The sequence below is a fragment of the Callospermophilus lateralis genome, chromosome 17 (assembly GCF_048772815.1).
Source record: "Callospermophilus lateralis isolate mCalLat2 chromosome 17, mCalLat2.hap1, whole genome shotgun sequence".
NCBI lineage: Eukaryota > Metazoa > Chordata > Mammalia > Rodentia > Sciuridae > Callospermophilus > Callospermophilus lateralis.
This window is the reverse complement of record NC_135321.1, coordinates 688,603-715,467: the sequence shown is the minus strand read 5'-3', so window position 1 is coordinate 715,467 and position 26,865 is coordinate 688,603. Positions and strand designations below refer to the sequence as shown.

General features: G+C 60.7%; 1 protein-coding gene across 1 annotated transcript in view; it reads left to right on the top strand.

The window, feature by feature from the left end:
• Nfatc1 (nuclear factor of activated T cells 1) overlaps positions 1-23,206 on the top strand; it is a 97,839-nt gene extending 74,633 nt beyond the window's left edge. The window contains exon 12 of the mRNA XM_077105592.1: positions 21,635-23,206. Within this exon, the coding sequence (XP_076961707.1) occupies positions 21,635-21,684 (50 nt within the window). The 3' untranslated portion in view covers positions 21,685-23,206. The remainder of the gene's footprint in view (positions 1-21,634) is intronic.
• Positions 23,207-26,865: the final 3,659 nt, after the last annotated feature.

Here is a 26,865-nt window from a genome sequence, read left to right as displayed (position 1 = left end):
AGGGGCGCTTGACCACTAGGAAGCCGCACAAAGGATCCTGGTCACTCAGCTGTTCCCCCAAAACAGCAATAATACCCACAAAGCTGCCAAAATCTGGAAACTAACAAAGTGAACAGAATCATTCAGGAAGCACTGGGCCTTGCCCACTCCCAGCCTCGGGGCAGCTGCGCTGAGCCAGTGGCTCCCCATGGAGGAAGCTGGCCGCTGAGAGCCCTTCCCCGATGCGCAGTAAGCCCTTGACTGGCCCCAGGGCTCCAGGCCTGGCAGGGTCAGCTTCAGGGCAGTCGTGAGGGTGGGAGGCGACCAGGGTGGGCTCTCAGTGCGGGGAGGGAGAGCCTGACCAACCCGCAGGACCCCGCAGGACCCCGGGGTGGAAATGTCCGGCATGATCTTGAGGACCTGGATGGCGGTGCATGTGTGAACGGATGCTGCAGGCTCGGGAAGAGAGGCCCAGCTTCTTGCCTCTGCTGATCAACTGCTGGCCACCTCTGCTGACTGCCTCTGCTGCCCGCAAGCCACAACAGAAATGAAAGCTGAGCTGACCATGAAGGACCTGCACTTGGAAGGGAGGCTGAGTGCATGGATGTTCTCAGGGAAGTGCGGGACTCTGTGGCTCCGGAACGGGGGACCTCCTCCTCACAGCTGCACATCAAGCTCCGTTTGCCTCAGGAGAGTGCTGGGACACCAGAAGGGAACCAGAGACGTACTGTCCACAGGAGTGGCCAGGAGGCAGTCATCGGCCACAGCAACGGGAAGGGGCGCCTGCAGCAGCTGTAGGTCCTAACAGGGAGTCCTAGTCCAGGGCAGCTGTGCCCGTCACCTGCCACGTCCACTCTAAACTGCGGCTCTGGAGATGTGCAGAGAACCCTGGAGACACATCCGTCCACAGCCACAGAAGATGCCTCAGGAGGTCTCAAGTGTCAGACTGAGTCGTGACGAGCAGCGGAGACGTCAAGCCACCTATTATGAATATGTTCAAAGACCTAGAGAGAACTGTATTCAAAGAACTACGGGAAGTGTCACAAATCTGCCTGTCAGATACAGAACAGCAATAATGAGGTAGATAGAAAGAATTTTCAAAGCGTGAAATAGAAATTTTAGAGTCAGAAAGTACATTGGCGGGCTGGGGTATGGCTCAGCGGTAGAGCACTCACCTAGCACATGCAAGGCCCTGGGTTCGATCCTTAGCACCACATAAAAAATAAATACATGAATAAAATAAAGGTAATGTGTCCAACTATAACTAAAAATAATATATATTTTAAAAAAGTACATTGGCTAGCCAGGGCAAGGTGGTGCACACCTGTAATCCCTGCAGCTCAGGAGGCTGAGGCGGGAGGATGGCGAGTTCGAAGCCAACCTCAGCAACAGTGAGGCGCTAAGGAACTCAGTGAGACTCTGTCTCTAGATAAAATACAACATAGGACTGGCTCCATGGTTGAGTGCCTCTGAGTTCAATCCCTGGTCCCCCCACAAACGTACAATGCCTGAAATGTAGAATTTGTTAAGAGAGTGAATGACACGTTCGAGCCAGCAGAGGAAAAGAAGCAACATCATGAAGGAAGATGCACAGACGGTCCAATCCAAGCCGCCGAAGGAGCCCGACGTGGGGAAGGCAGCGGGCGTCGGGGCACACACGGTGCGAGCCCTGGAGCGGGGCGGGAGGCGAGTGGGGACATGTGGAGGAATAGTGGCTGAAACGGCACCGACTCGCTGGAACATCACTCTGCACGTCCAACAGAGGTCAGCAGACCCCAAGCAGAATAAAATAAGAGAGGGACACCCAAGACGATCCTGGAGCGGGCGAGGAGGGTCCCCAGGAACACAGCCTCCTGGGGAAGATCGACGACTTCGCCTCAGGACTGCGGAGGCCAGAGACAGTGGCACGTGTCTCAGAAATGCTGAGAAGATAGCTCCAGGAATCCTGTATCTGGCAAGACAGCTTCAAAACGAAAAGCAAAGTAAAGGTATTTCTAGACAAACAAAGATGCCCGGAGTTCGTTTCTAGGAATCTTGACATCCAAGAAATACCAAGGGAGTCCTTCAGGTTGTGGGTAACTCAGACCCACACTAAGACGTACCAAGCACTGGCAAAGTAACTATATAGGCAAACAGAATGACAGTGAAACACATTTTGAAATTCTCTTATTCTCGGGCTGGGGATGTGGCTCAAGCGGTAGCGCGCTCGCCTGGCATGCGTGCGGCCCGGGTTCGATCCTCAGCACCACATACAAACAAAGATGTTGTGTCTGCCGAAAACTAAAAATAAATGTCAAAATTCTCTCTCTCTCTCTCTTAAAAAAAAATTTTAAAAAAATTCTCTTATTCTCCTACCTGATTTAAAGGATAATTGTATAAGACAGTAGCTATTAAAACCATGCTGATGGTCTTATACTGTATAAAGGTGTCATTTGTATAACAGCAACAGCAGAAAGGGGGCAGGGAAGGGAGTTGTATCAGAGCAAATTTGTGGAGAGCCACTCCAAGTACACGTACCTTTAAGTCCTGATGCGCCACTGGATCTGACTCGTGACTCGGGCTCTTCCCTTGCTCAGATCACAAGGTGTGGCCCTAGGAGTAGTCAGCACCCAGGGGGTTAGCTCACACTCACCTAGTCCTTTGTGAACCCTTGCGTCATTTGAATAGTTTCTCCTCAATAAAAAGGTCCGTCGTGTGCTCCTCATCCTCTTTTTGCCTCTTGCACCCAGAGCTGAGGCTAAGGCATGGCTACTGAATCCAAAGAGAAGGTGCTTTCTGTGTCTGGGTCTTTATTTAGCTTCAATTCACTTGGAAGACCCTGACTGGTCATGTTGCATGACACAACACAAACTGTTCTGTAGGATTAGAACTAGGCTAGTATTAATGTGAAACGGCTCATCTTGAGGAAAATGCATGGTACACTAGAAAGTATATATGTAACATGGAAGAAGTGATGAAGGCACATGGGAACACACCTCCGAAAATTCTACAAGATGTGGAAAGATAGCAAAATGGCAAGCATAAGTCCTACCATGTCAATAATCACCCTGAATGTAAAGAAACACTCCCATAAAAAGATACAGACTGTCAGACAAGGTTTAAAAAAATAAAACAAAATGGGATCCACCTGTACGTTGGCTATAAAAGATATCCTTTAGATTTGAAGATACAAATAAGTGGTAAGTAAAAGTGTGGAAATGGGATATTTTTTTGCAAAGAAACCAACAGTTGCCCCGATGCTTTAGACAGCCTCCACTGCTGTGACAAAGCACCTTGCACATGCTGCTCATGGAGGAGAAGAGCCGTGGTTAGCTCGGCGTGGTACAGTGCAGGGCACCGCACTGCACCACCACTTCTCATGAGGGCCCTCTCTGGGCCACATTGAATCCCAGCAGATGGGAGTGTGTGTGCCAGAGCTCACAGTGCCAACCTGGAAGACGAAGGGGCTGGGCCCCACTGTCCCTCCTGAGGCACATGCCCAGTGACAGCAAGGACCTCCCACGAGGCCCCTCCCACATTTTAATGGCTCCCTTTTCCAATACTAGCACCCTGGGAACCAACCCTTTCGCTACAGTGGACCCTCTGGAGACAGAATCAAACCATTTAAACTGTAGCCGTGTCAGACAAAACAGGCTTAAGACAGAAGGGTCACTGCGACAAAGGTCGGTGGTGGTGCTCCGGCATCATTCCCCACTGAACAGGAGGACGGGACCTCACAGACAGACAGGAGGGCGCCACAGCCGTGAACCTGAGCTGATGGAAGTGAGGAGACAGACGACAGCTCACCAAGGGCCACTGGAAGCCTCGACATCTCACTCTGACCAACGGTAGGACAATCAGACGGATCCACAAGGACGTGGAACCCTTGAACAAGACCACACCCAGGTGGACCCAAGAGACATCCACAAAACACCCACAGGTGGCACAGGGTCCTTCTTCAGTGTAGACCTCCCCCTAGGCCACGAAACAAGCCTTAATAAACGTGTGTTGATTCTGATCCTAATGAAACTGAATGAGGAATCCACAACAGAAATTAGGGAACTTTACCTAGTGACTTAGCCTAGAAATTAGTGCTTTTTATATGAACTATGGGTTAAATAAGAAACCTTGAGAGAACTGGAAAATACTTTGAACTGAATGAAAATGAAACACAACATATCAAGATTTATTGGATGCAAGGAAAGCAGTACTTAGAAGGGAATTTATAGCTTTAAATGTCTACGTTAGAAACAAGAAAGTTTTCAAATCAGTAATCTAAACTTTTTTCCTTAAAAATGTGGAACACTGAACCCAAAGCAAGCAGAAAGGAAAAAACCATAAGGAAAGTAGCAGAAGGCAGTGAAGTTGAAGAACAAGAGAAAACCAATGAAATCAAAAGTTAATTCTTTTAAATGAAAAACAAAATTGACAAATCTTCAGCTGGTTTGAGCAAGAAAAGTTGGGGATGAAGGGGATGGCCAGTGACTCCTTGTGTATTGAAGGGTCGTGACAGAGTGACAGCCTAGATAAAGTAGAAGGGACTCAAGAAGAGACAGAAGGCCTGAGTGGACCTGACCAAGCAACGGAAATTAGATGATGATTTAAAATCTTCCCAAAAGAAAGTCCCAGGCCCAGAAAACTTCTCTGGTGATTCCATCAAACATTACCAGGAAAAGATCAATTCTAACACTCTAAAATCTCTTCCGGAAAACAGGGCACGAAGAAGCACTTCTCAATTAACTAACCCTTACGCCAAAGTCAGAACAAGAGGCCACAGAATGCCTCCAGACAAATGACCCAGGAGCCCAGAGCAGTAGGCCCCCGTGGAGCGGCAAATTGAATCTAACAACACAAAAATGGGGCACACCCCGTCCCAGAGGGGGCATTCATCAGTGCCGGGTGGGTCAGCACCTAACGCGTGCTGGGTCCGTGGCATGGAGGACAGAGCGGCAGTCCCCTCAGTAGATGTGAGATGGGATACTGACCACTCCAACGTCCTTTGTTTGGGAAGCTCCCATCAGACCTTCAAAGACCCAGAACAGCCCAAACGATTTTGAAAAGAAGGCAGTTGAGGACTCACGCCCATGCGCTGGCCCCACGGTGGCCAGGGAAGCTGAGTTCCAGCCAAGGTGTCAGGCCACTTAGTTGGGGTCAAGGGTAGCCTTTTTAACAAGTGGTGCTGGGAAAGCTGGACGATTGTATGCAAAACCCGCGCTGCCCGCCCCCGCAGCTCAGCATGGGTCAGGGCTGGGCTGCAGGAGCTGAACTAAGAAGATTTCTCAGGAGATACCTCAGGAGAAAGGCTCAAGACCTTGGCTCCAGCAAACATCATAAACTGAACCTCATCAAAATTCAAAACTTTTTGTGCTTCCAAAGATACCCCCGGGACAGCGCAGAGACAAGGATAGCCTGGAGGAGCCCTCTGCAGAAGAACAGTCTGGTGAGGCTCACGCCCAGGGCCTTCCAGACCGCTGGCCCCAGTGGCGACAGCAGGAGGCCAGCCGGGCCCTGGTGCACAGGGGACCCATGCCAGCACGGTGCTCACGTGGCCAGCGGGCACAGTCGGGAGCACCTGGCCTGGGGGCCTGCGGCCATGCATGACAGAGCATTTTCATCCCTGTGAGGCCCGTGACGTGGCACGCCAACAAAGCCACCTGCCACGCATCTCAGAAGGCACCCCGCGGTGTGCAGTGGCTCATGAATGTGAATTAAAAACCGTGGCGAGAAGTGGTCTCCCTTCACTAGGGTGGCTGTGCAGGGGACTTGGGGAGGACGTGGAAAAATGGGACCCTGGGCAGGACAGCAGGTTCTACAGCCCTTGGCAGTATCTTAAGAACTGAAATAGACCCCTTGTCCATGGGGGGCCTGAACACATCCATCCACAGCAACCAGCCTCCAGTGTCCACAGGGCTCGGTGAGAGGCTCACTTTCAAAAGGCTGGCGAGCAGATGGAAGAAGCAGGGTGCACCCCCCGTGCAGCCAGAGCCGCGGCAGGAACTGGGGCGGGAGCTGCACACAGGCCACTGCTCCACAGTGGGTCTGCGAGCCGCCCTGGGGAACGAGACACCTCCCGCACCGTGCAGGTGCCCTGAAGTGGCCGCATCCAATGGCTGGGAAGCTCAGTGGGCTCACTGAACACGTGGCCCACTGGGACCCACCCAGATGCGGGCGCCATCCAGTGTGTGAGGCAGCGTCGGGCAGGCTCAGCGCTCAGGGTGGACAGGGGCTCGCAGCGAGCTTTCAGCGCTTTTGCCAAGGAGGCTGCTGTAGGCTGGCAGGTGTGGCCAGCGCAAGACCAGTCTGCCCCCAGCACCATGCCTGAAGTCATGGTCTAAGGACACTGGACCCTTTGGGACAGCATCCAGGAAGAGCCAAGCCTGCCCCATGGTGACAGGCCTTTTCTGGTACTCTGGTGACTGAGCCTCTCCTAGACTGCTCTCTGGGGGGTCTCGCCCCTGTCCTGCGTGCGGCCTGTGCCTGCCTTCTGCCTAGCCAGCTCTGGGAGGCCTGCCACAGGAGGAGCTTCCCTGTTGCGTTCAGTCCCTGCTCGTTGGCACTGACCTCAGGTGCTCAGGGCTTGCATGGGGGAGTCCATGGACAGCCTCCTTCAGAGTCGGGAGAAGGCCTCCCGCCCTCACAGGGAGCGAGGACCTGCCTCCAGCACTGTCAGGCCGGAGAAGGATCCTCTTTGGGGACTTACGTCGGGAAGACTCTCAGTCTCCGTTTCTGAGAGGCCTGCTGCCAGTCGGCGCCTGCTGCCTCATGCTTTCTGAGGCTGGTGAGGTCTCCATGTGCTGCTGCAGGTCGGCTGTGGTCGGCCCTGGCCGGAGAATCCCGTGACCATTCTCAGATTCCCTTCTGAAGCAAGAATGCGAGCTCGTGTGCACAGCGAAGGTTGTGGAGGGCCACAGCGGCCTCACAGCCCAGGCCCTGCCCCCAAGCCCAACTACAGGACCCTGGGTGGCAGGCCCCTGGTTATCGCTCCTAGAGCCAGGTCCCTGGAGGAGCGGTGCTATCAGGCCCCGCCATCCACCCTGGTCTTCCCAGACGCGCCTATCAGGCCTCCCAGCTGCGCGTCTTCAGATATGGCAGGAAGTTGGCCTGGGCAGCAGGCACCCCAGCTCCGGGAGCCTGGATCTAGTCCCTGGGCCCTCTGGGCAGGTAGCTGCAGGACACTGAGGCCTGCTGGGCCCAGAGCTGCTCGTGGGCTGGGCAGGCCACGGGGCTGGCAGCTCTCCTCGGGAAGGCCCTGTCTGCCCTCCTGGGGTCCTGCCTGAAGCACACTCAGTGTCTGCGCTCAGCCGTGTGCTGCCAGCAAGCTGACAGGCTCGTGTGTCACTTCGGTGGGAACCTAAGCTTTGAAACAAATTAGACTCTCGTTGACATTGTAATAAAGTCAGAATGGACTGAATAGCTCCGTGAAGAACTCCACGGTTTCTGTGATTTTGGAGGCCTTTCTGGGCTTCCCAGACCCCTGCAGGAACGGCTTCCTCTTGGCAGCTAGCTGGCAGGAGAGCAGGCCGGAGAGGTGGCCGGAGAGGTGGCGGACCCAGAGCACTGCTGGGCCAGGCCAAGCCCGCCGTGGGAGGTGGGCGTTGGGAGGGTGGGCACCGGGCAGCTTTTCACGCACTTCAGGAAGGAGCAGGAGTCTGTGCTGGATTGAAAGAGGCTAAACTCACAGTTGAGCCTCGAGATCGCGTCCACACCAAGCAGGGGCATGCGTGTGGACCCCCGGGTCCATCTCTGCCTTTCTGTCCCTCTTCCTCTCCCTGACTCTTTCCCTCAGTCTTTCCCTCTTTCCCTCTCTCTCTCTCTTTCTGCCTCTGGCACCTCTCTCTCCCTCCCTGTCTCTCTGTCTCTCCTGTCCACTACATTTCAGCGCCACGTGAACTGTATGTGGGATTCTTGACCACCCTTCCTCTGGCTAGGATGGGGCGGTGGTTTCCACTGGACCAGCGGCAGCTTCCCTCTTCCTGCCATGCTGCTGTGGAACCAAGTCTGCAGCAGCGTGTGGGTGGAGTCAGGCTTCTCCTGGGAGGTGTGGTGGGTTTACCTGGGCTCCGAGCCAGGGCTCTGGCCTCCCAGTGAGGCCTGTGTAGTCCCTTCCTGGCCAGGACACTTCCTGTCCCCTCCTTCTACTTCCTGTTTCTCTTAAGGCCGCAGGCAGTGAATCTTGTGGCCTCTGGTCACATGTGCCGATGTCACCTGGCACCCTAGTGGACTGGCTGTCTACCTCAGTGGGCACATGTGCCCAGGGCTGGCCTTGCCACTTTTCTGACCCGAGCATGTGGGGTGGGCAGAGACGGGCATGGTCTGCAGCCTCTCATGCAAGTTGTTGGGTGCAGGGGGCACCAGCTCTGGGTGGCGCCCGGCCAAGCATGCTCCCCAGGAGCCAAGGAGAGTCCTGTGGAGAGGCTGTCCTGGGGGCTACTTCTGCAGAAGTCCTCCCCACTGGTCAGCAGAGGCCCCTCTTGGAACCAGCCCTCATTCCCTAGGGATCTGTGTAGTGGCTTGTTCTTGTCCTGTGGGCCTGAGCCCTCAACTGTGTGGCTGATGTGGTCTCCATTCCACAGGACTGGATGCCTTTAGGGTGTTCAGAGCTTCCAAATATGGCCTGTCTGTGGGCATGTCCAGCTGCCCACCAGGCAGCACGGGCTGTGCTGGTCACAGGGGAGGAGAAGGCTCTGTAGTGAGGCCCTGGACTCCAGCCTCTGCTTCCTGATGGGCCTGAGGCCATCTCCTGATCTGGGCTCAGAGCCCCGGCTCCTGGGAAGGGGGCCTGAGGGACTGTGTACCCCTTTGAGCCCAGACCCGGCAGGAGGGGTCCTAGGAGCTGGGCCTCAGCAAGGCCTGGCATCCAGTCATCAGGGCGTGCGTTGGTACCCAAAGTCAATTAGAGCGCCTGTGTGCCGGCGCTGCTGATCTGATTTAGGCCCAAGGAGCGCTCCAGTAATGGGCAATTACCGAGGGCTTAATGGGCCTTCATCTTGAGTGCGACTTCCATGCACCTCGTGTGCTTTGATGAATGGCTCCTTGGGTGCAGTGTGGGAATAGCCTCCATACGGATTAATAATTGGCTAATCAATACGAAAATCCAATCTTGGGGTTTTCCACTCGGGTCAGGGTGTGCGGGCGATGGCGGCTCTGGGTGCCGGCACGTCCTGCCTCTTCCCCTCCTTCTCTTCCTCTGTCCTCCTCCTCCTTCCCAAGGCAGCCTCCTGCCGGGGTCTACTGTGTCCCCCACACTCTGGGCAGACCTCTCTGGAAGACAGGAGCAGGGCCTGTGCACTCAGGTGTGCAGACTGGGGGCCTCGTCCAGCAGGGACCCAGCAGTGAGCGCTCTGACACTAGGTGCCACTGGCACGGGGACAGGAAGGTGGCCTTTCACAGATGGCCAGCAGGCAGGGTGGCGTGGGCCTCCCTCCCTTGGGGGCTCTTGGGACACCTGGTGCGCACCAGGGTGAAGGGTGGCCTGCTGAGTGGGCAGGGCCTCGGCGAGGGCTGTGGAGCTGTCCTGGGAGTCCTGCTCTGGGCGCAGGGTGGAGTCTGACCAGCAGTCAGTGGAGAAGTGAGGCGTCCTGGTCTGAGTGTGGAGACCCTGAGGCCAGCAGTGGGCAGCAGGAGGAGGCGGCAGAGCACCCGCCGCAGCCAGGAGTGAAGGCGAGGGACGATGGAGGTGCCCTCCGCCCTCATCCTCGAGTGCACCACGGTGGAGGAAACTCAGAGCTGGGCGGACCTGGGCAGGGCAGGCCCTGGCTGGGCAGGAAGGACTCTGCGAGCATGCTGGCCCTGGTCTGTGCCTGTGGAGGCCAAGCTTGCAGAGCTCAGGCTTCTGCCACACTTCTGTGTCCCTGAGAGGACAGGGGGCCTGGGCTGTGGCGGGTCTGCTCCCCTCGGGGGCAGGGCGGCTCTCCGTCCCGGCAAGGCAGTGCCCAGACCCTGCGCTGTCAGCACCGGCCTGGCCTTCCGCACCTTGTCTCTGTTCCGTGGCTCAGGATTCAGCCTGAGAGGCGTGGCGTCGCGGTCGTAGCACTTCCGAGGGTGCTATAGACACTGCATCACTTACCGACACCCAGGTGCAGACGGCAGGCCGCGAGCGTCCACACCTGCTGCCACTCCACACGCCTCACAGCCCCCTCAGCACCCACTGGTTGAGCAGTGAGGGCTGGTGCCCTCTGAGCTCCTTTGCCCACAGGTGAGCCAGGCAACGCTGGTGGCCCCAGGTGAGGACCACGGCATGATGCCGGTTCCCAGGCTGCTGTGGGTCCCGCACGGAGGTCACAGCTTGCTCCTCCTGAGGCAGCTCGGCCTGTGGAGGGCATCGCAATGCCCACACTAGCGATTTCCCCAGGACCTGCCCATGGGTGCTCCCTGTCCCTCAGGACTTGCCCCATAGGTGCTCCCCGTTCCACAGCACCTCCCTATGGTGCTCCCCCCTCAGGCCCTCCCTATGGTGCTCCCCTCTCCCTCAGGACCTGGCTGTGGTGCTCCCCCCTCAGGCCCTCCCTATGGTGCTCCCCCTCCCTCAGGACCTTCCTATGGTGCTCCCCTTCCCTCAGGCCCTCCCTATGGTGCTCCCCCTCCCTCAGGACCTTCCTATGGTGCTCCCCCTCCCTCAGGACCTCTCTATGGTGCTCCCCCTCCCTCAGGACCTCTCTATGGTGCTCCCCCCTCAGGACCTGGCTGTGATGCTCCCCCTCCCTCAGGACCTGGCTGTGGTGCTCCCCCTCCCTCAGGACCTGGCTGTGGTGCTCCCTCCCTCAGGACCTGGCTGTGGTGCTCCCCCTTCCCTCAGGACCTCCCTATGGTGCTCCCTCCTCAGGACCTCCCTGTGGTGCTCCCCCTCCCTCAGGACCTGGCTGTGATGCTCCCCCTCCCTCAGGACCTCACTGTGGTGCTCCCCTTCCCTCAGGACCTGGCTGTGGTGCTCCCCTTCCCTCAGGACCTGGCTGTGGTGCTCCCCTTCCCTCAGGACCTCCCTGTGGTGCTCCCCTTCCCTCAGGACCTGCCTGTGGTGCTCCCCTTCCCTCAGGACCTGCCTGTGGTGCTCCTCCCTCAGGACCTCCCTGTGGTGCTCCCCCTCCCTCAGGACCTGGCTGTGGTGCTCCCCCTCCCTCAGGACCTCCCTGTGGTGCTCCCCTTCCCTCAGGACCTCCCTGTGGTGCTCCCCTTCCCTCAGGACCTCCCTGTGGTGCTCCCCCTCCCTCAGGACCTGCCTGTGGTGCTCCCCTTCCCTCAGGATCTCTCTATGGTGCTCCCCCTCCCTCAGGACCTCCCTGTGGTGCTCCCCTTCCCTCAGGACCTGGCTGTGGTGCTCCCCTTCCCTCAGGACCTCCCTGTGGTGCTCCCCTTCCCTCAGGACCTCCCTGTGGTGCTCCCCCTCCCTCAGGACCTCCCTGTGGTGCTCCCCCTCCCTCAGGACCTGGCTGTGGTGCTCCCCCTCCCTCAGGACCTCCCTATGGTGCTCCCCCTCCCTCAGGACCTCTCTATGGTGCTCCTCCCTCAGGACCTGGCTGTGGTGCTCCCCCTCCCTCAGGACCTCCCTGTGGTGCTCCCCCTTCCCTCAGGACCTGGCTGTGGTGCTCCCCCTCCCTCAGGAGCTCCCTATGGTGCTCCCCCTTCCCTCAGGACCTGGCTGTGGTGCTCCCCCTCCCTCAGGACCTCCCTGTGGTGCTCCCCTTCCCTCAGGACCTCCCTGTGGTGCTCCCCTTCCCTCAGGACCTGCCTGTGGTGCTCCCCCTTCCCTCAGGACCTCCCTGTGGTGCTCCCCCTTCCCTCAGGACCTGGCTGTGGTGCTCCCCCTCCCTCAGGACCTGCCTGTGGTGCTCCCCCTCCCTCAGGACCTCTCTATGGTGCTCCTCCCTCAGGACCTGCCTGTGGTGCTCCCCTTCCCTCAGGACCTGGCTGTGGTGCTCCCTCCCTCAGGACCTGGCTGTGGTGCTCCCTCCCTCAGGACCTGGCTGTGGTGCTCCCCCTCCCTCAGGACCTGCCTGTGGTGCTCCCCCTCCCTCAGGACCTCCCTATGGTGCTCCCTCCCTCAGGACCTCTCTATGGTGCTCCTCCCTCAGGACCTGGCTGTGGTGCTCCCCCTCCCTCAGGACCTGGCTGTGGTGCTCCCCCTTCCCTCAGGACCTGGCTGTGGTGCTCCCCCTCCCTCAGGACCTGGCTGTGGTGCTCCCCCCTCCCTCAGGACCTGGCTGTGGTGCTCCCCCTTCCCTCAGGACCTGGCTGTGGTGCTCCCCCTCCCTCAGGACCTCCCTATGGTGCTCCCCCTCCCTCAGGACCTGGCTGTGGTGCTCCCCCTCCCTCAGGACCTCCCTATGGTGCTCCTCCCTCAGGACCTGGCTGTGGTGCTCCCTCCCTCAGGACCTGGCTGTGGTGCTCCCCCTCCCTCAGGACCTGGCTGTGGTGCTCCCTCCCTCAGGACCTGGCTGTGGTGCTCCCTCCCTCAGGACCTGGCTGTGGTGCTCCCTCCCTCAGGACCTGGCTGTGGTGCTCCCTCCCTCAGGACCTGGCTGTGGTGCTCCCCCTCCCTCAGGACCTGGCTGTGGTGCTCCCTCCCTCAGGACCTGGCTGTGGTGCTCCCCCTCCCTCAGGACCTGCCTGTGGTGCTCCCCCTTCCTGGTGTGTGACCCGTTCCCTGACAACACGTGACTCTACCCCTAGGTACAGTCAATTTTTACAGAGCGAGGGCACCCTTTCTTACTGAAGATTGACGGGTGTCTAAGACACGGACATAGAGGGGACCTGGAGGGGTCTTCAGGGATGCTGAGGCCCGGTTTTGCTGTCTCCTCCTCCCAGTCCTGGGCTCCTCAGACCCCGGTGGTTACCGAGCAGCTGGGAACATATTGGAGTGTTCTTAGGCAGCAGGTTGGGTGGGATCCAGGCATCTGCATCCCACCAAGCCCCCGAGACACACAGCCTGGTCCCTGGGCCATGGGGCATGGGGCGCTGTGAAGGCTGGGCATGGTCGGGGTGTGGTGTCCTGGATGGGCCGTGTGCCAGCCAGTAGCCTCTGTCCCTGGGTCCAGGCGCCTGTTCTGAAGTGACCTTGGCCTCTAAGGGTGCATTCCTGCCATGCATTGATGGAGTGGGGGTGGCCCTCGCGCTCACATGCACCCCGCCTCGCAGCCACCTCTGGGGCTGGTTGCTGAGGTGTTTGAGCGCCAAGCCCCACGTCCCCCTGGCACCTTGGAGGTGCACACCCCGGCCCTTCCCTCTCGTGAGCACAGCACAACTTGGCCAGGCACGTGGACGTGCAGCAGGGACGGCCTCCTTTGCCTGTCACGGCCGCACCTTCTAAGGGGGCTGGCACTGCCCACCAGGCGTAGCCTGGGCACAGCAGGGGCCCTGCAGGACCCTGGCCCATGGCCTCTGCTATCCACCCTTCAATGGGGCGGTAAAGAGGGCAGCTGAACCTGTTGGTGATGTTTCTGCCCCTTCCCTTTCTTCTTGCAGTAGTGGGGAGCCAACCCAGGATGCCCACCACTGAGCCACAGCCCGGTCCTTTTCATGGTTTTGAGACAGGGTCTTGCTGAGTAGCTGAGGCTGCCCTGAAACTTGCCATCCTCGGGCCTCAGCCTCCCGACAGGCGTGGCCACTCCACCTGGCTTTGTTGGTGCTTCTGCAGCTAGTGCTGGACCACTTGCTGGGCAGGCAGAGGACTTTGGCGTGCCCCTGGCTGAGCAGCAGGAGGAGGCCAAAATACCCGCCCATCCTCTCCTCCAGGCCCCTGGATTTTACTGCAGTTAAAAGGGCTTTTGATATCTCTAGGTCTCACTGTTGTTGGTCCTGTCAGTTTCCTAACGTGGGAGAGAGCCTGGAACCCTGCTGACTGAGGCCACGGCCTGGGCCAGCGCTTGCTCAAGGGTATCTGGAGGATGAGCCAGTGCCCGGGGCCCCGCAGGAGCACGGCCCACGTCAGCAGGACAGGGCCACGTGGCCACCGCACCCTGCCTTGCTCAGGTTTCCACGTGGGTTTGCACGCCCTGGAGTTTTGGGGCTAAATAGGGAAGCAGCTCTCAAAATGGGAAGCTTCTGCGTCTCGCTCCTCAGGGCCAGCCTACCTGAGGAGGGGCGCGCTTTATTAAAGCTGTGACTTGCTGTCACTAAGTCCCCTTACTGTCCCCTTCTCTCCTTCTAAAAATAGCAGCCCCCTGGCGCTGGCCTGTGATGATTGAAAGATTAAGAATAGGCAAAGGCTGGACAGGCGGGGACTCTAGCCTGGACGAGCCGCCCCGAGGGAGGCTGAGGGGCCGTGCTGTTTCCGAGCCCCACAGCTTCTGGGAAGTCCGGGACCTCGAGGCTTTGGGCCCCGTGAGCACCCTGGGCCCCGCCTGCCTCAGGGGCATGCGCCCTCGGGAGCAGGGCCACTCTCAGGTTGCAGGATCAGCAGGCGCACTGCCGGGGGCCAGGGCAGGACAGAGCAGCCTCCTCCCGGAGGCCCCGCACCCCGCTGCATCAGGCCAGACGGGCCCAGCGGGCACAGCTTCTCCTCCTCTTCCTGATTTCCGATCTCTGATCTTTGGCTTTGATCATGATATTTCTCTGTTCTTAACTCAGATCCACTATTGGACTTGACTAAGACCCAAGTCTAAGGGCAGAGCAATGGACAGGCCTGTGTCACACAGGTGCCCTGGGAGGGGCAGAGGTCCGGCCTGCCGCTCCACAGGGCATTGCTGCCCAAGGAGACCACCGAAGGCCCTGTTCCAGGAGGTTCTAGACACTGTGCAGCTTTGCTCAGCAGACGGACCTGGACGCTGCCCAGGAGCAGCATCTCAGAACAGGGGCAGCCTGCACCACCTGGTCTGCTCGTCCCGGGGGCTGCCACTCGGGGTTCAGTTCCGACTTGAGCTGGGAAGGCCAGCAGGTAGTCTTCGTGTTTGTAATCATATTTTATAGGAATGGAAAAGCATGCTCTTCCTGTTTTGTCTTGCTCTCTGAAAAGTTATTTTGGTTTCTCTTAAAAATAAAACTATCCTTGACAACTTGAGGTCTGTGGGGATGTTCGTCTTCCTGTCCATGGTGAAGAGCTGCCCTGCTGCTGCCCGTCCGCCTGGGCAGAGTGTGGGCCGAGCACAGTCCTGTCATTTGCAGTCAGCTTCGTGGAGGACAGGATAGTGGTGAGGACGTCCTGGGAGAACACAGGTGTGGCTGTGTCCACCGGGCACAGCTGTGTCCTCTGGGCACGGCCTGCCCGGAGCAGGGACACATGCAGTCGTCTGAGCTCCAAGCTGGAGCCAGTGTTGCTGAGGGAGGGTCCTCTGCGTCAGGATGCTTATTCTGAAAACTGACACAGCTTTTTTTTTTTTTTTTTGCAAAGATAGTCCTTATCTGTGTTAATTACACTTTTTTAATGTGGGCTTGCAAGGTGTCCAGGGTGGCATTGCTGGACCAGATTTCTTATTCTTTAAGCCCAAATCCGGTCTCTAAGAAGCAGGGAAAGCCACCAGGAAGATATCAGCCTCTCCTGGGGCTGGCCCTACGGGCAGCATAGGCACTGCTCAGCTGACCTCTGACCTCCCAAGGCACCGCCTGCCCTCGGAGGTCCCACTGAGGAGCAGGGGCAGATGACTCCACAGGCACGTGGGGGGCCAGGCAGAGGCGGTCTGCTGCGTCAAACCACCTTTTTCCGCTGTTGGCTGTGGACCCCGGGGGCTGTATCTGATGACGGGCAGAGAGGAGGCCGCTGTTGACCTGAATCACTCCCTGCACGCTTCTCCACAGCGGGTTCTCTCTGCACCTGGGACGTCTGCAGACTGCCCTGTGGCCAGTGTGGGCCCCTTGCAGGGCCTTGGCCGTGTGGGACCCAGGCCATGGGGAGCCTTGGCTGTGCAGGGCCTTGGCTTGGATGGGGGTGGCCTTGGCCGTATGGGACCTTGGATGTCGGGGCCTCATCAGGCGGAGCCTCGGCCATGGGGGACTTCAGCCATGTGGGGCCTTGGCCATGAGGGACCTTGGGTGTGGGGGGACCTCGGCCATGGGTCCCTTGGCCCCTGGGGACCTTGGCCGTGCGGCTCAGCTGTGCTTCCCTTTCCCTTCGAACCCTGTGGCTCCGGCCCGCTACCTGGGCTCCCCTTTCTTTTACGACAACAGGTGAACTGAGTGCTCACCCAAAAGTGCTCGGGCCCGGGGCTTTCGCGCAGCTGGGCCAGGCACCCACAGGAAGGGCAGCTGCTGCGGGCGGCAGGCTTCCGCGGAGTCCCACTGTCCCCATTCCCAAGCACTAACGGGAGGCCACAGAGGACCCTCCCGGCCTGGCGGCCTATCAGCTATATTTAGAAAACCCACGGGCCCTCACCTCCTCGTGGGCCCCTCCCCAGGCTGCCCTCTCTGCTCCATGCATTGGGACCTCCTCAGTGACCTCGCATGGAGAGCGGCCTCTCTTGGATGGGAGCTTCAGGACAAGGCAGGAGCCTCTGCCTGAGCACTGTCCACAGCCCACTCGGTCAGCTGCAGCGGCCCTGTCAGTCCCCAGGAGGTGGGGCTACTGCTACTCTTACTTGAAGACTGGGTCCGAGTGGTCAGGCCGGCCAGTGGTGTGGAGAGGCAAAGGTCACAGGAGCAGCCCTGGTATGGCACTGTCATGGGCACTGGGTCTCAGTGGGTCTCAGCTGGAGTGTGGGCCCCCTGGGGACCCGAGGCCTGTCCATGCCTCTGTGTGGCAAGAGCCCCTGAGCCCTCAGGATCCGCCCCTCTCGAGCCTGGGGTGCCTGGCCCAGCTGTGCGAAAGTCCAGGAGGGTCCCAGCTCCAGGCCAGCTGGGCAACTTAGGGAGACCCTTCTCCAGTAAGAAGACCCTTCTCCAATGTGGCTCAGTGGTTCAGAACCAGTGGGTTCCATCCCCAGGACAAAAACAGAAAAACAAAACAGAACAAAACCCCAGCAGCACGGGGTAGCTCTGGCGCTGAAGGCCCAGGGCCTTGTCTGCCGATGCCCACTCCGACCTGCTCCCCGTCTGTGGCGGTCCCTCCTCCCATGCTCCCTGGGTGGCCTGCTTCTTGCTGCTCAGCAACAGCAGGCTGTCTGCCTGGCCAGTGCAGCTTGGAGAGGGCAAGGGGTCTGCTGCTTTGCATGCAGGGCCGCGTCTGCCCTCCCAGTGCCCGACTGGGAGCCCTCAAGAAGGTCAGCACAGACCCTGGGCAGGAAGAAGTTTGCTCAGTCACTTTCAGAAACCGAAGGTTGAGCATGTGTGTGAGCCTTGCTGAGCATGAGGGGCGGGGCGGGGCGCGCGCCAGTCTCCAGAGGTTCTCGTGTGGTCACGTGCAAGCCGCCAGCGGAACCTGGGGGGCGCCGGGGGTGTCCACTGCCCCGGCTTCTCTCTCAGCTTTTCCTAAAGGGCACTAGAAGGGGAGACTGGGTGAAAGCACAGGTACTGCTCCTAGGACGACCCCACCTCCGTGCCCCCAGGGCTGTGCGTGGACAGCCGGGTCCCTGCAGGCCCTGAGCCCAGCACTGACTTCCCAGCCCCCGTCCAGGTGTGTGCTGCGGGTGTGGGCGTGTGCAGGGGGAGACAGGACACACGCAGCCGTGTGCGGCCAGGCTGTGACAGGGATTCTCACTGCCACACACACGTTAGAGAAAAGCAATACTTTCCACCTCGGGAGCAATTTAGAGAAAAAATTGAATATAAGGGAAAAAACCCTTCTTAATAAGCAGTGCTGTGGTCTGACGGTTGGCCACATCCTGTGGAGGACGCTAAGAGAGCGAGCAGAGTTCCTCTTTCAGGCGGGTCGTGAGGGTCACATGCCACCTGCAGTTCAAAACACCTCTATAAAGAGGAGCCTTCATGTCGGTGGAAAAGCTGAATAAGAGGGTGGAAATTATCAGTGGAGAGAGCACTGTGGGAACCGTGGGCGGACGCCCGGAGAGGAAGCCACCGGGGCCCAGTGGCAGCCCAGGGCAATGCGGGCCCCAGGGCGAAACCATGACCTCATGGAGAGCAGGCGGGAAGGGGAGCCGGCTGGGGTCCTGTGCCCAGCCTGGAGTGCCCGTCCCAGGGTGGGCATGGCCCTGACAGCCTCTCTGGACGTGGCAGAGGTACTGCCAACTGCTCCAGAGCAGCACGCTCCCCGCCGGCTGCCCACCAGGCCCTGGGGACCTGGGGAGGTCTGGCACAGCTGGGGGCTGTGGACTCCCTGTGTGCACACCCAGGACGTCTGCTGGTGCTGCTGGGAGAGTGGTACTGCCCGCAGCTGCTGGGGGCGCTGGTCACACTCCTGAACCCTCCAACGGCCTCGAGCCCTGCGGCGCTCTGTGAGGGCACCCACCACTACCAAGCAGAGGCCCCGGCCCACCTTGGCCTCCAGCCAGGGCCCCTTGTGGCTGGAGAAGCCCAGCGTCTCCCCAGCCCACCCTGGGTCTCCCTCTGTGGCCCAGGTGCCTCTGAGGGCCGCAGGGAGAGCCCACTCTCTGGCTCTTCCCCTTTCTCCTGACAAGCAGGTTATTTCCTGTGGGCTACGGGACCACACGTCACAGAAGACTCTCAGCTGCTGGCCCCGCTGCGTCCTCACAGCAGCGGACAGAGCCTGCTGCCTCCTGAGCTCTGCCACGTCGGGCCGAGCTCTCCAGAGTGCTGCTGGCGTCCTGTGCCCAAGGGCCCCTCCTGCACCTCCACGCGGGGCCGGGCCTGCTCCAGCGAGCTCCTGGGCAGGGCCATGGAAGGAGCAGGGAGACAGGCCTCGGAGCCGTGGTGCGGCAGCCAGGTCCCCTCTCTTATCAGTTCCCATGACACAATTCCTGGTTCCCAGCTGCCTTCTGCTATTGTTGTTCTTAGTGGGGTGTTGAAAGGGAGCTTGGGGAGGGAGGTGATGAAATTCTCGCCCGCTGGTGGCTCCAGGAAGCGCCCTCAGACAGGCCGGGGCCCCTGACAGCGTGAGGGTTTATCTGGGTGCAGGCCTCCAGCCCGCGGCGAAGGGAAACCCGGGCAGTTCCGTGACGTCCGTGCAGGCTCCCCACCTCCAAACTCCGCAGGAAAGGCTGGTGACCGCCTGCCCGAGGACAGTTCCTATCTCAGTGCAGATCAGGTGGCCAGAAAGGGAGGTGGGCGAGAGGGGGGTTGGGCAGCCCCTGGCCACGGCCTTGCCAGCTTCTCTCATTTCCTGCCCATTTGCCAAAAATCACACACTGGCCGTGGCCATCGCTGGCCTTCAGGGGACACTGTAGCTGACCATCTATAGGAAACAGACATGAAGGAGCAGCCTGGCTTCAGAGACAACCCTGCTCTCTTGGCCAAGGGCACGCTCTGGGGGGACTCTTGTGTTGGCTCCTGGACAGAGGAGTCGCTCTGCACCTAGGCAGGTTGGCCCCCGTACCAGGGCCCTGAGGCAGCACTGCCACCCAGAGCCTTTCCCACTGAGCAGGCGCCAGGACAAGGCTGAGAGCCACACGCCAGGCCAGGCAGGACAACCTCAGGACCCCAGGGCCAGGCAGGTCAACCTCGGGACCCCAGGGCCAGGCAGGACAACCTCGGGACCCCAGGGCCAGGCAGGACAACCTCGGGACCCCAGGGCCAGGCAGGACAACCTCGGGACCCCAGGGCCAGGCAGGACAACCTCGGGACCCCAGGGCCAGGCAGGACAACCTCGGGACCCCAGGGCCAGGCAGGACAACCTCGGGACCCCAGGGCCAGGCAGGACAACCTCGGGACCCCAGGGCCAGGCAGGACAACCTCGGGACCCCAGGGCCAGGCAGGACAACCTCGGGACCCCAGGACCCGGCAGGACAACCTCGGGACCCCAGGGCCAGGCAGGACAACCTCGGGACCCCAGGGCCAGGCAGGACAACCTCGGGACCCCAGGGCCAGGCAGGACAACCTCGGGACCCCAGGGCCAGGCAGGACAACCTCGGGACCCCAGGGCCCGGCAGGACAACCTCGGGACCCCAGGGCCCGGCAGGACAACCTCGGGACCCCAGGGCCAGGCAGGTCAACCTCGGGACCCCAGGGCCAGGCAGGACAACCTCGGGACCCCAGGGCCAGGCAGGACAACCTCGGGACCCCAGGGCCAGGCAGGACAACCTCGGGACCCCAGGGCCAGGCAGGACAACCTCGGGACCCCAGGACCCGGCAGGACAACCTCGGGACCCCAGGGCCAGGCAGGACAACCTCGGGACCCCAGGGCCAGGCAGGTCAACCTCGGGACCCCAGGGCCAGGCAGGACAACCTCGGGACCCCAGGGCCAGGCAGGACAACCTCAGGACCCCAGGGCCAGGCAGGTCAACCTCGGGACCCCAGGGCCAGGCAGGACAACCTCGGGACCCCAGGGCCAGGCAGGACAACCTCGGGACCCCAGGACCCGGCAGGACAACCTCGGGACCCCAGGGCCAGGCAGGACAACCTCGGGACCCCAGGGCCAGGCAGGTCAACCTCGGGACCCCAGGGCCAGGCAGGACAACCTCGGGACCCCAGGGCCAGGCAGGTCAACCTCGGGACCCCAGGGCCAGGCAGGTCAACCTCGGGACCCCAGGACCCGGCAGGACAACCTCGGGACCCCAGGGCCAGGCAGGACAACCTCGGGACCCCAGGGCCAGGCAGGACAACCTCGGGACCCCAGGGCCAGGCAGGACAACCTCGGGACCCCAGGGCCAGGCAGGACAACCTCGGGACCCCAGGGCCAGGCAGGACAACCTCGGGACCCCAGGGCCAGGCAGGACAACCTCGGGACCCCAGGGCCAGGCAGGACAACCTCGGGACCCCAGGGCCAGGCAGGACAACCTCGGGACCCCAGGGCCAGGCAGGACAACCTCGGGACCCCAGGGCCAGGCAGGACAACCTCGGGACCCCAGGGCCAGGCAGGACAACCTCGGGACCCCAGGGCCAGGCAGGACAACCTCGGGACCCCAGGGCCAGGCAGGACAACCTCGGGACCCCAGGGCCAGGCAGGACAACCTCGGGACCCCAGGGCCAGGCAGGACAACCTCGGGACCCCAGGGCCAGGCAGGACAACCTCGGGACCCCAGGACCCGGCAGGACAACCTCGGGACCCCAGGACCCGGCAGGACAACCTCGGGACCCCAGGGCCAGGCAGGACAACCTCGGGACCCCAGGGCCAGGCAGGACAACCTCGGGACCCCAGGGCCAGGCAGGACAACCTCGGGACCCCAGGGCCAGGCAGGACAACCTCGGGACCCCAGGGCCAGGCAGGACAACCTCGGGACCCCAGGGCCAGGCAGGACAACCTCGGGACCCCAGGGCCAGGCAGGACAACCTCGGGACCCCAGGACCCGGCAGGACAACCTCGGGACCCCAGGGCCAGGCAGGACAACCTCGGGACCCCAGGGCCAGGCAGGACAACCTCGGGACCCCAGGGCCAGGCAGGACAACCTCGGGACCCCAGGGCCAGGCAGGACAACCTCGGGACCCCAGGACCCGGCAGGACAACCTCAGGACCCCAGGGCCAGGCAGGTCAACCTCGGGACCCCAGGGCCAGGCAGGACAACCTCGGGACCCCAGGGCCAGGCAGGACAACCTCGGGACCCCAGGGCCAGGCAGGACAACCTCGGGACCCCAGGACCCGGCAGGACAACCTCGGGACCCCAGGACCCGGCAGGGAAGGGGAGGGAGAGGCCTCATCTCCAGTGGACTTGCGGATGAGAGGCACGGCAGAGGGCATCTGGAGTCCCCCGTGTGGGCCGACTGTGCCTCTCCTTCCCTGACCCCCTCTCTCTGTTTCTTTCAGTAAATGAGATCATACGCAACGACCTCTCCGGCCCGGAGCCTCACTCCTAGATGGCGGGGAGCTGGCAGCAGCAGTGGGCTCGGTGCCACCCGACAGCCAAGCTCCTGCGCAGGCTCCTGACCAGGGGCCTGACACAGCTGGTGCCACTCAGACTCTGACTTCTGACACAAGGGGCTGACGACCGACTGCGCTGCGTGTTCAACAACAGCTCTATCAGGGGCTGCGTGCCTCCTGCGGGGAAAGCCCGCCAAGAGAACTGTGGGCGGCGGGAGGCCAGCCCCGGACCTCAGCACTGGAAGTGCCTTGTCTAACCAGACCACGTGGTGTCATGGAGTTGAGCATTGGATTTGCTACCACGAGTATTTGTAGGAGCGAAAACGCTTGCTATGAGGCTTCATCCTTTGTGTGTTAGGGGTCTGGCCAGCTGGGCTGTGAGAGAAACCCAGCCCTCCACAGCTCCTCCACAGCTCCCCGCTTCCTCCAGCGTCTCCTGGGCTGTGTCCCCCAGGCTGCCTCAGCCCTGCACGTCTCTGCTCTGTGTGACTAACTCGTAGGATTTTAATAGGAGCATGCTGGGGTCTTGATTTCTAATATGGTTTTGAGTAAAGCACAAAGAGGCTGAATGGCTCAAGGTAGAGTATTGGACAAAAAAGACGCCGTCTGTCTGGGGCGGGTCTGCGTCAGCATGGCCTGTACCTAGACCACCATAGGCTTATGTGTTCTGGTAAGTGACAGAAGGGTGGCCAGTGTGTGCTGGCAGGGCCTCCACACTGGAATAACCAGCGTCGGTTTTGGAGAATGCACCCGAGAGTCCAGACCCAGCTTCCAGCACCTTCCATTGGGTCTGCCGCCCAGCACAGGCGGCACTTCCTCGTCTCACACAGTTAGAGCACTTTAGACCCCCAGAGAGGTGCATTCAGACACCTGCAGGTCACCACGTGGCAGAGTCAGAAAGTAGTTGTAAATACCATGACGAAGGGAGTGTGACAGATCTGTCAATTAGACTTGTCATTCACAGAAGCCTTATAGACTGCTTCTAGGAAAGGTCACCCAAAGCAGCGTTTTCAAAGCGGCCACATGCAGGCTGTCTTCAGATCCGTCGCGGCTGCAGTCGGGTGCCTGGGGCCCCCCTGCTGCATCCGTACAGTTAGCAGGTCCTGGCAGTGACCTCCTCTCAACCAAAGAGCGCGTTGACGGAAGCAGGGCCGCCCGTCCCTGTGCCTTAGCAGTCGTCGCCCCCTTGTGGAGTAGGCCCGAACTGCACCAGGGGTGGAGACACGTTGCAGGCTCGCCAGGCACCAGCTCGCTATGCCCATCTTCAAGGCCGTCCTGCTCTTCCAACCCGCAGAGAAACAGCTTCGAAAGCCATATCTGACCCTGGGAGGCCGTGAGGAGCTGACTGCAGCCTGGAGCACAGCACTCGCCCCCCGCAGCCCGCTGCTGACCCTGTATTTAGCGTACTGCAGTTGCATGAGCTGTTTCGTAGTAGGCTGTCATGTGAAAGGAAACATTTGAGATCTGTGTCTGCTCTCCTTGTAGTTAGAAAACGGATCCAATAAAGCGGTATTTTTTGCTGGACAATCTCAGTCTGAGAGTGATTCATTGCTCATGGAAAATTCTACGTGGTTCTCTGTGGCACTCGTGGGAAGCCTGAGATGGGCTTTGCTGGGGAAGCAGCTGCTGTGTGCTCACTGAAGCAGAAGGAAGCACGTCTTGCCGTCGGGTTGTTCCCCTTCTTCCTAATGCTTGTGAGGGAAGCCTGCTGGAAGTCGGTGGCAAGGCGAGGGTAGAGTTTGCAGGAGTCTTCAACAGAGAGATGCGCAGTGCTTGCCCCGGCCAGGTGGAGAAGGGACTCGGGCTTATGCCAAGTATTTGTGTTCAGAGAAACATCCTGGGCGAGGCTTGGGCCACACACACTCCCATGGAGCTGGAGGTGGCTCCCTGGTGCCTGGCGAGCCACCTGCCAGCTGCACTCTCACCCGCGCCCATGCAGAGCGTCCAGCCATCCACCGAGCGGGTGGGCACGGCCTCCCCAGCACATCTTCTGAAAGAACGTGTTGCCTTCAGAGCTTTACCAGGCACAGAAGCTCCGCTGCCCTGCTGAGGGGTCTGCAGACTGATCATGCTAGAGAGGTCCCCAGCACCCAGAGCAGGCAGAGGCACCCACTGCCAGGCCCCCCCGACACTGCTGGAAGTAAGCACTGCAGGAACCGCACAGCCCCGTCTGGAATGGAGTGTTCAGGGACAAGCAGGTGGGAGGTGCCGGCTAAGCTTTCCCACCCTCTAGGCCAGCAGGGAGCCCCAGGATGGAGGCCAGGAACCTCCAGAGGGCCTCCCTCAGCCTCCCTTGCCTTGGAAACCGAGGTGAAGACCACCCTGAAACCAGCCATGGTACAGCAGGTGGTTCCGGGGCCTTCTGGGCTTCCACCACTGTAGTTTGTATCTAGTTCTGAAATATCGTCATCACCTCAGGAGAATGGAAGAGCCCACACCTGCCTCCTCCTCCCCAGCTCAAGCCACTGGTGACTGCTCTGCAGATCCCCAGGCCTGGAGGGGCTGAAGGGAGCCCCGCAGCAGGGGCCTGAGCCTGCCCTTGGTCCCGCCCCGGACTGGCCTGCCTCTGCCTGTCACAGGGCTACACGTGGACAGGTGCTTCTGCCCTCGGCTGCATGTTGGGACTGGAGTGCCCAGGGCCAGCAGCTGGAGGGAATTTAAAGCAGCCAGGCTCTCCGTGTGGCTTGTGAGGGCTCATGCCCAGGGCAGGCCCCCACCCCCTGACCTAACGTGGAATGGTGTCTGCGAAGCACGTTGTGTTGATGATTTACACATCAGGGCTATGATGACTGAGCATTCCCTTCGTGCCCATGTGTGGCTACGCCCAGCAGCACCCACCCACCCTGGGTTTCTACCGGGAAGCTGGACACCCGATCCGAGTGAGCGTGAGTCGCCCCGATGGTGCCAGGGGCCAGGAAACACACACACTGACCCAGCAGACGGCAGAGGCTGGGCCAGGCCTGCAGCAGCCAGCAGCAAGGCCAGCGTGGGTCCCAACGATGGCACTGCTGTTGCCAGCAGAGCCACCCAGCTCTGACTCCCTGCACTGAAGCTCAGAGCTGCTTCTACACTGTGTGGTCAGAGCACCTGCCATCTCCCCGTCACTGTGGGACTTGTCCCCTTCTTTGACACCAGGAAGAGCCAGCTCCTTCTCACAGTGCCTGGGCAAACCATGAGCTGCCTGCTGTTAACGCGCTTATCCAGCAGCCATCCCTCTTTCCCGAGAAAGAGCAAACATGCTGGTAAGGGTCTCTTCTGGGGGTGCCTGAGTCACCTCTGGAGGGAAGGCGCTCGGTGCCCTCAGCCAAGGGTCTTCAGCTCCCCTAGGCCGTTGCTTCGGCAGCTCTGGCCTGGCCTGGGCTGGAGGAGACGGTGCAGACCCTGTACTCCACTACCCTCCCAGGGAGGGGCTGCCACAGCCACAGCAGCCCCTCAGCCCAGCGTGTCCTCCACACTGCCCATCTGCTGGCTCAGGGCCTCTGCAGGGCCTCTGGGTTGTGGGCATGCCACAGGCCCCCAGAAGTGCCCCAGTGCTGCCCTCCCACGACTGCCAGGGTGGGACGGTCCCTCTGTGGAGCAGAGCAGGCCCCAAGTGGCACTCAGGGAGCTGCTCCTGCTCTGCACCTTTGCCACCACTGAGAGCAAAGGTACCTGGCAGGAGCCAGGAGAGCTGACCGGCAGCTCCAGCAACCCGCAGCGTCCCAGCCGCCACGGGTGGACTGCTTTCCTGGGCACTGGGCATCGTGGAGAAGTAGAGCTCTGAACCTCCCGGGGAGTGAGTGCCCCAAGAGACTGTGGCTCAGCTGCACCCTCCCAGGGGATACCTGGGCTTAGCTCCCTCCAGACCAACACTGTGGGGCAGAGACTTCCTACCTGGGACCTTTGGGGGAACACCTGGGAGCCTTGGACTCCTCACATGGAGAAACTGGACGACCAGGAATCCTGCAGCTGAGACAGCCATGCTCACTCCAGGTCCTGGACGCTAGGGGAAGAGGGGAAGGTGGGAAGCAGCCAGGGATCACGTCTCCCAAAGGCTCCAGGCAAGATTCTGTGCTCGCCAGCCGTGCTCACGGGGCTCTGGGAAGGTCCTCCCCCTGGTCTTTCTCTGTACTTCACAAAGGTCCTCCTCTCTGGTCCCTGCAGGTCCTCCTCTCTGGTCCCTGCAGCTCCTCCTCTCTGGTCCCTACAGGTCCTCCTCTCTGGTGTCCAGCAGCTCCTCCTCTCTGGTCCCTACAGGTCCTCCTCTCTGGTCCCAGCAGCTCCTCCTCTCTGGTCCCAGCAGCTCCTCCTCTCGGGTCCCTACAGCTCCTCCTCTCTGGTCCCTGCAGCTCCTCCTCTCTGGTCCCAGCAGGTCCTCCTCTCTGGTCCCAGCAGGTCCTCCTCTCTGGTCCCTGCAGCTCCTCCTCTCTGGTCCCAGCAGGTCCTCCTCTCTGGTCCCTGCAGGTCCTCCTCTCTGGTCCCAGCAGGTCCTCCTCTCTGGTCCCTGCAGCTCCTCCTCTCTGGTCCCAGCAGGTCCTCCTCTCTGGTGTCCAGCAGGTCCTCCTCTCTGGTCCCAGCAGGTCCTCCTCTCTGGTCCCAGCAGGTCCTCCTCTCTGGTCCCTGCAGGTCCTCCTCTCTGGTCCCTGCAGCTCCTCCTCTCTGGTCCCTGCAGCTCCTCCTCTCTGGTCCCTACAGGTCCTCCTCTCTGGTCCCTGCAGGTACTCCTCTCTGGTCCTAGCAGGTCCTCCTCTCTGGTCTCAGCAGGTCCTCCTCTCTGGTCCCTGCAGGTCCTCCTCTCTGGTCCCTGCAGGTCCTCCTCTCTGGTCCCTGCAGGTCTTCCTCTTTGGTCCCTGCAGCTCCTCCTCTCTGGTCCCAGCAGGTCCTCCTCTCTGGTCCCTGCAGCTCCTCCTCTCTGGTCCCTGCAGCTCCTCCTCTCTGGTCCCTACAGGTCCTCCTCTCTGGTCCCTGCAGGTCCTCCTCTCTGGTCCCAGCAGGTCCTCCTCTCTGGTCCCAGCAGGTCCTCCTCTCTGGTCCCTGCAGCTCCTCCTCTCTGGTCCCTACAGGTCCTCCTCTCTGGTCCCTGCAGCTCCTCCTCTCTGGTCCCTGCAGGTCCTCCTCTCTGGTCCCTACAGGTCCTCCTCTCTGGTCCCAGCAGGTCCTCCTCTCTGGTCCCTGCAGGTCCTCCTCTCTGGTCCCTA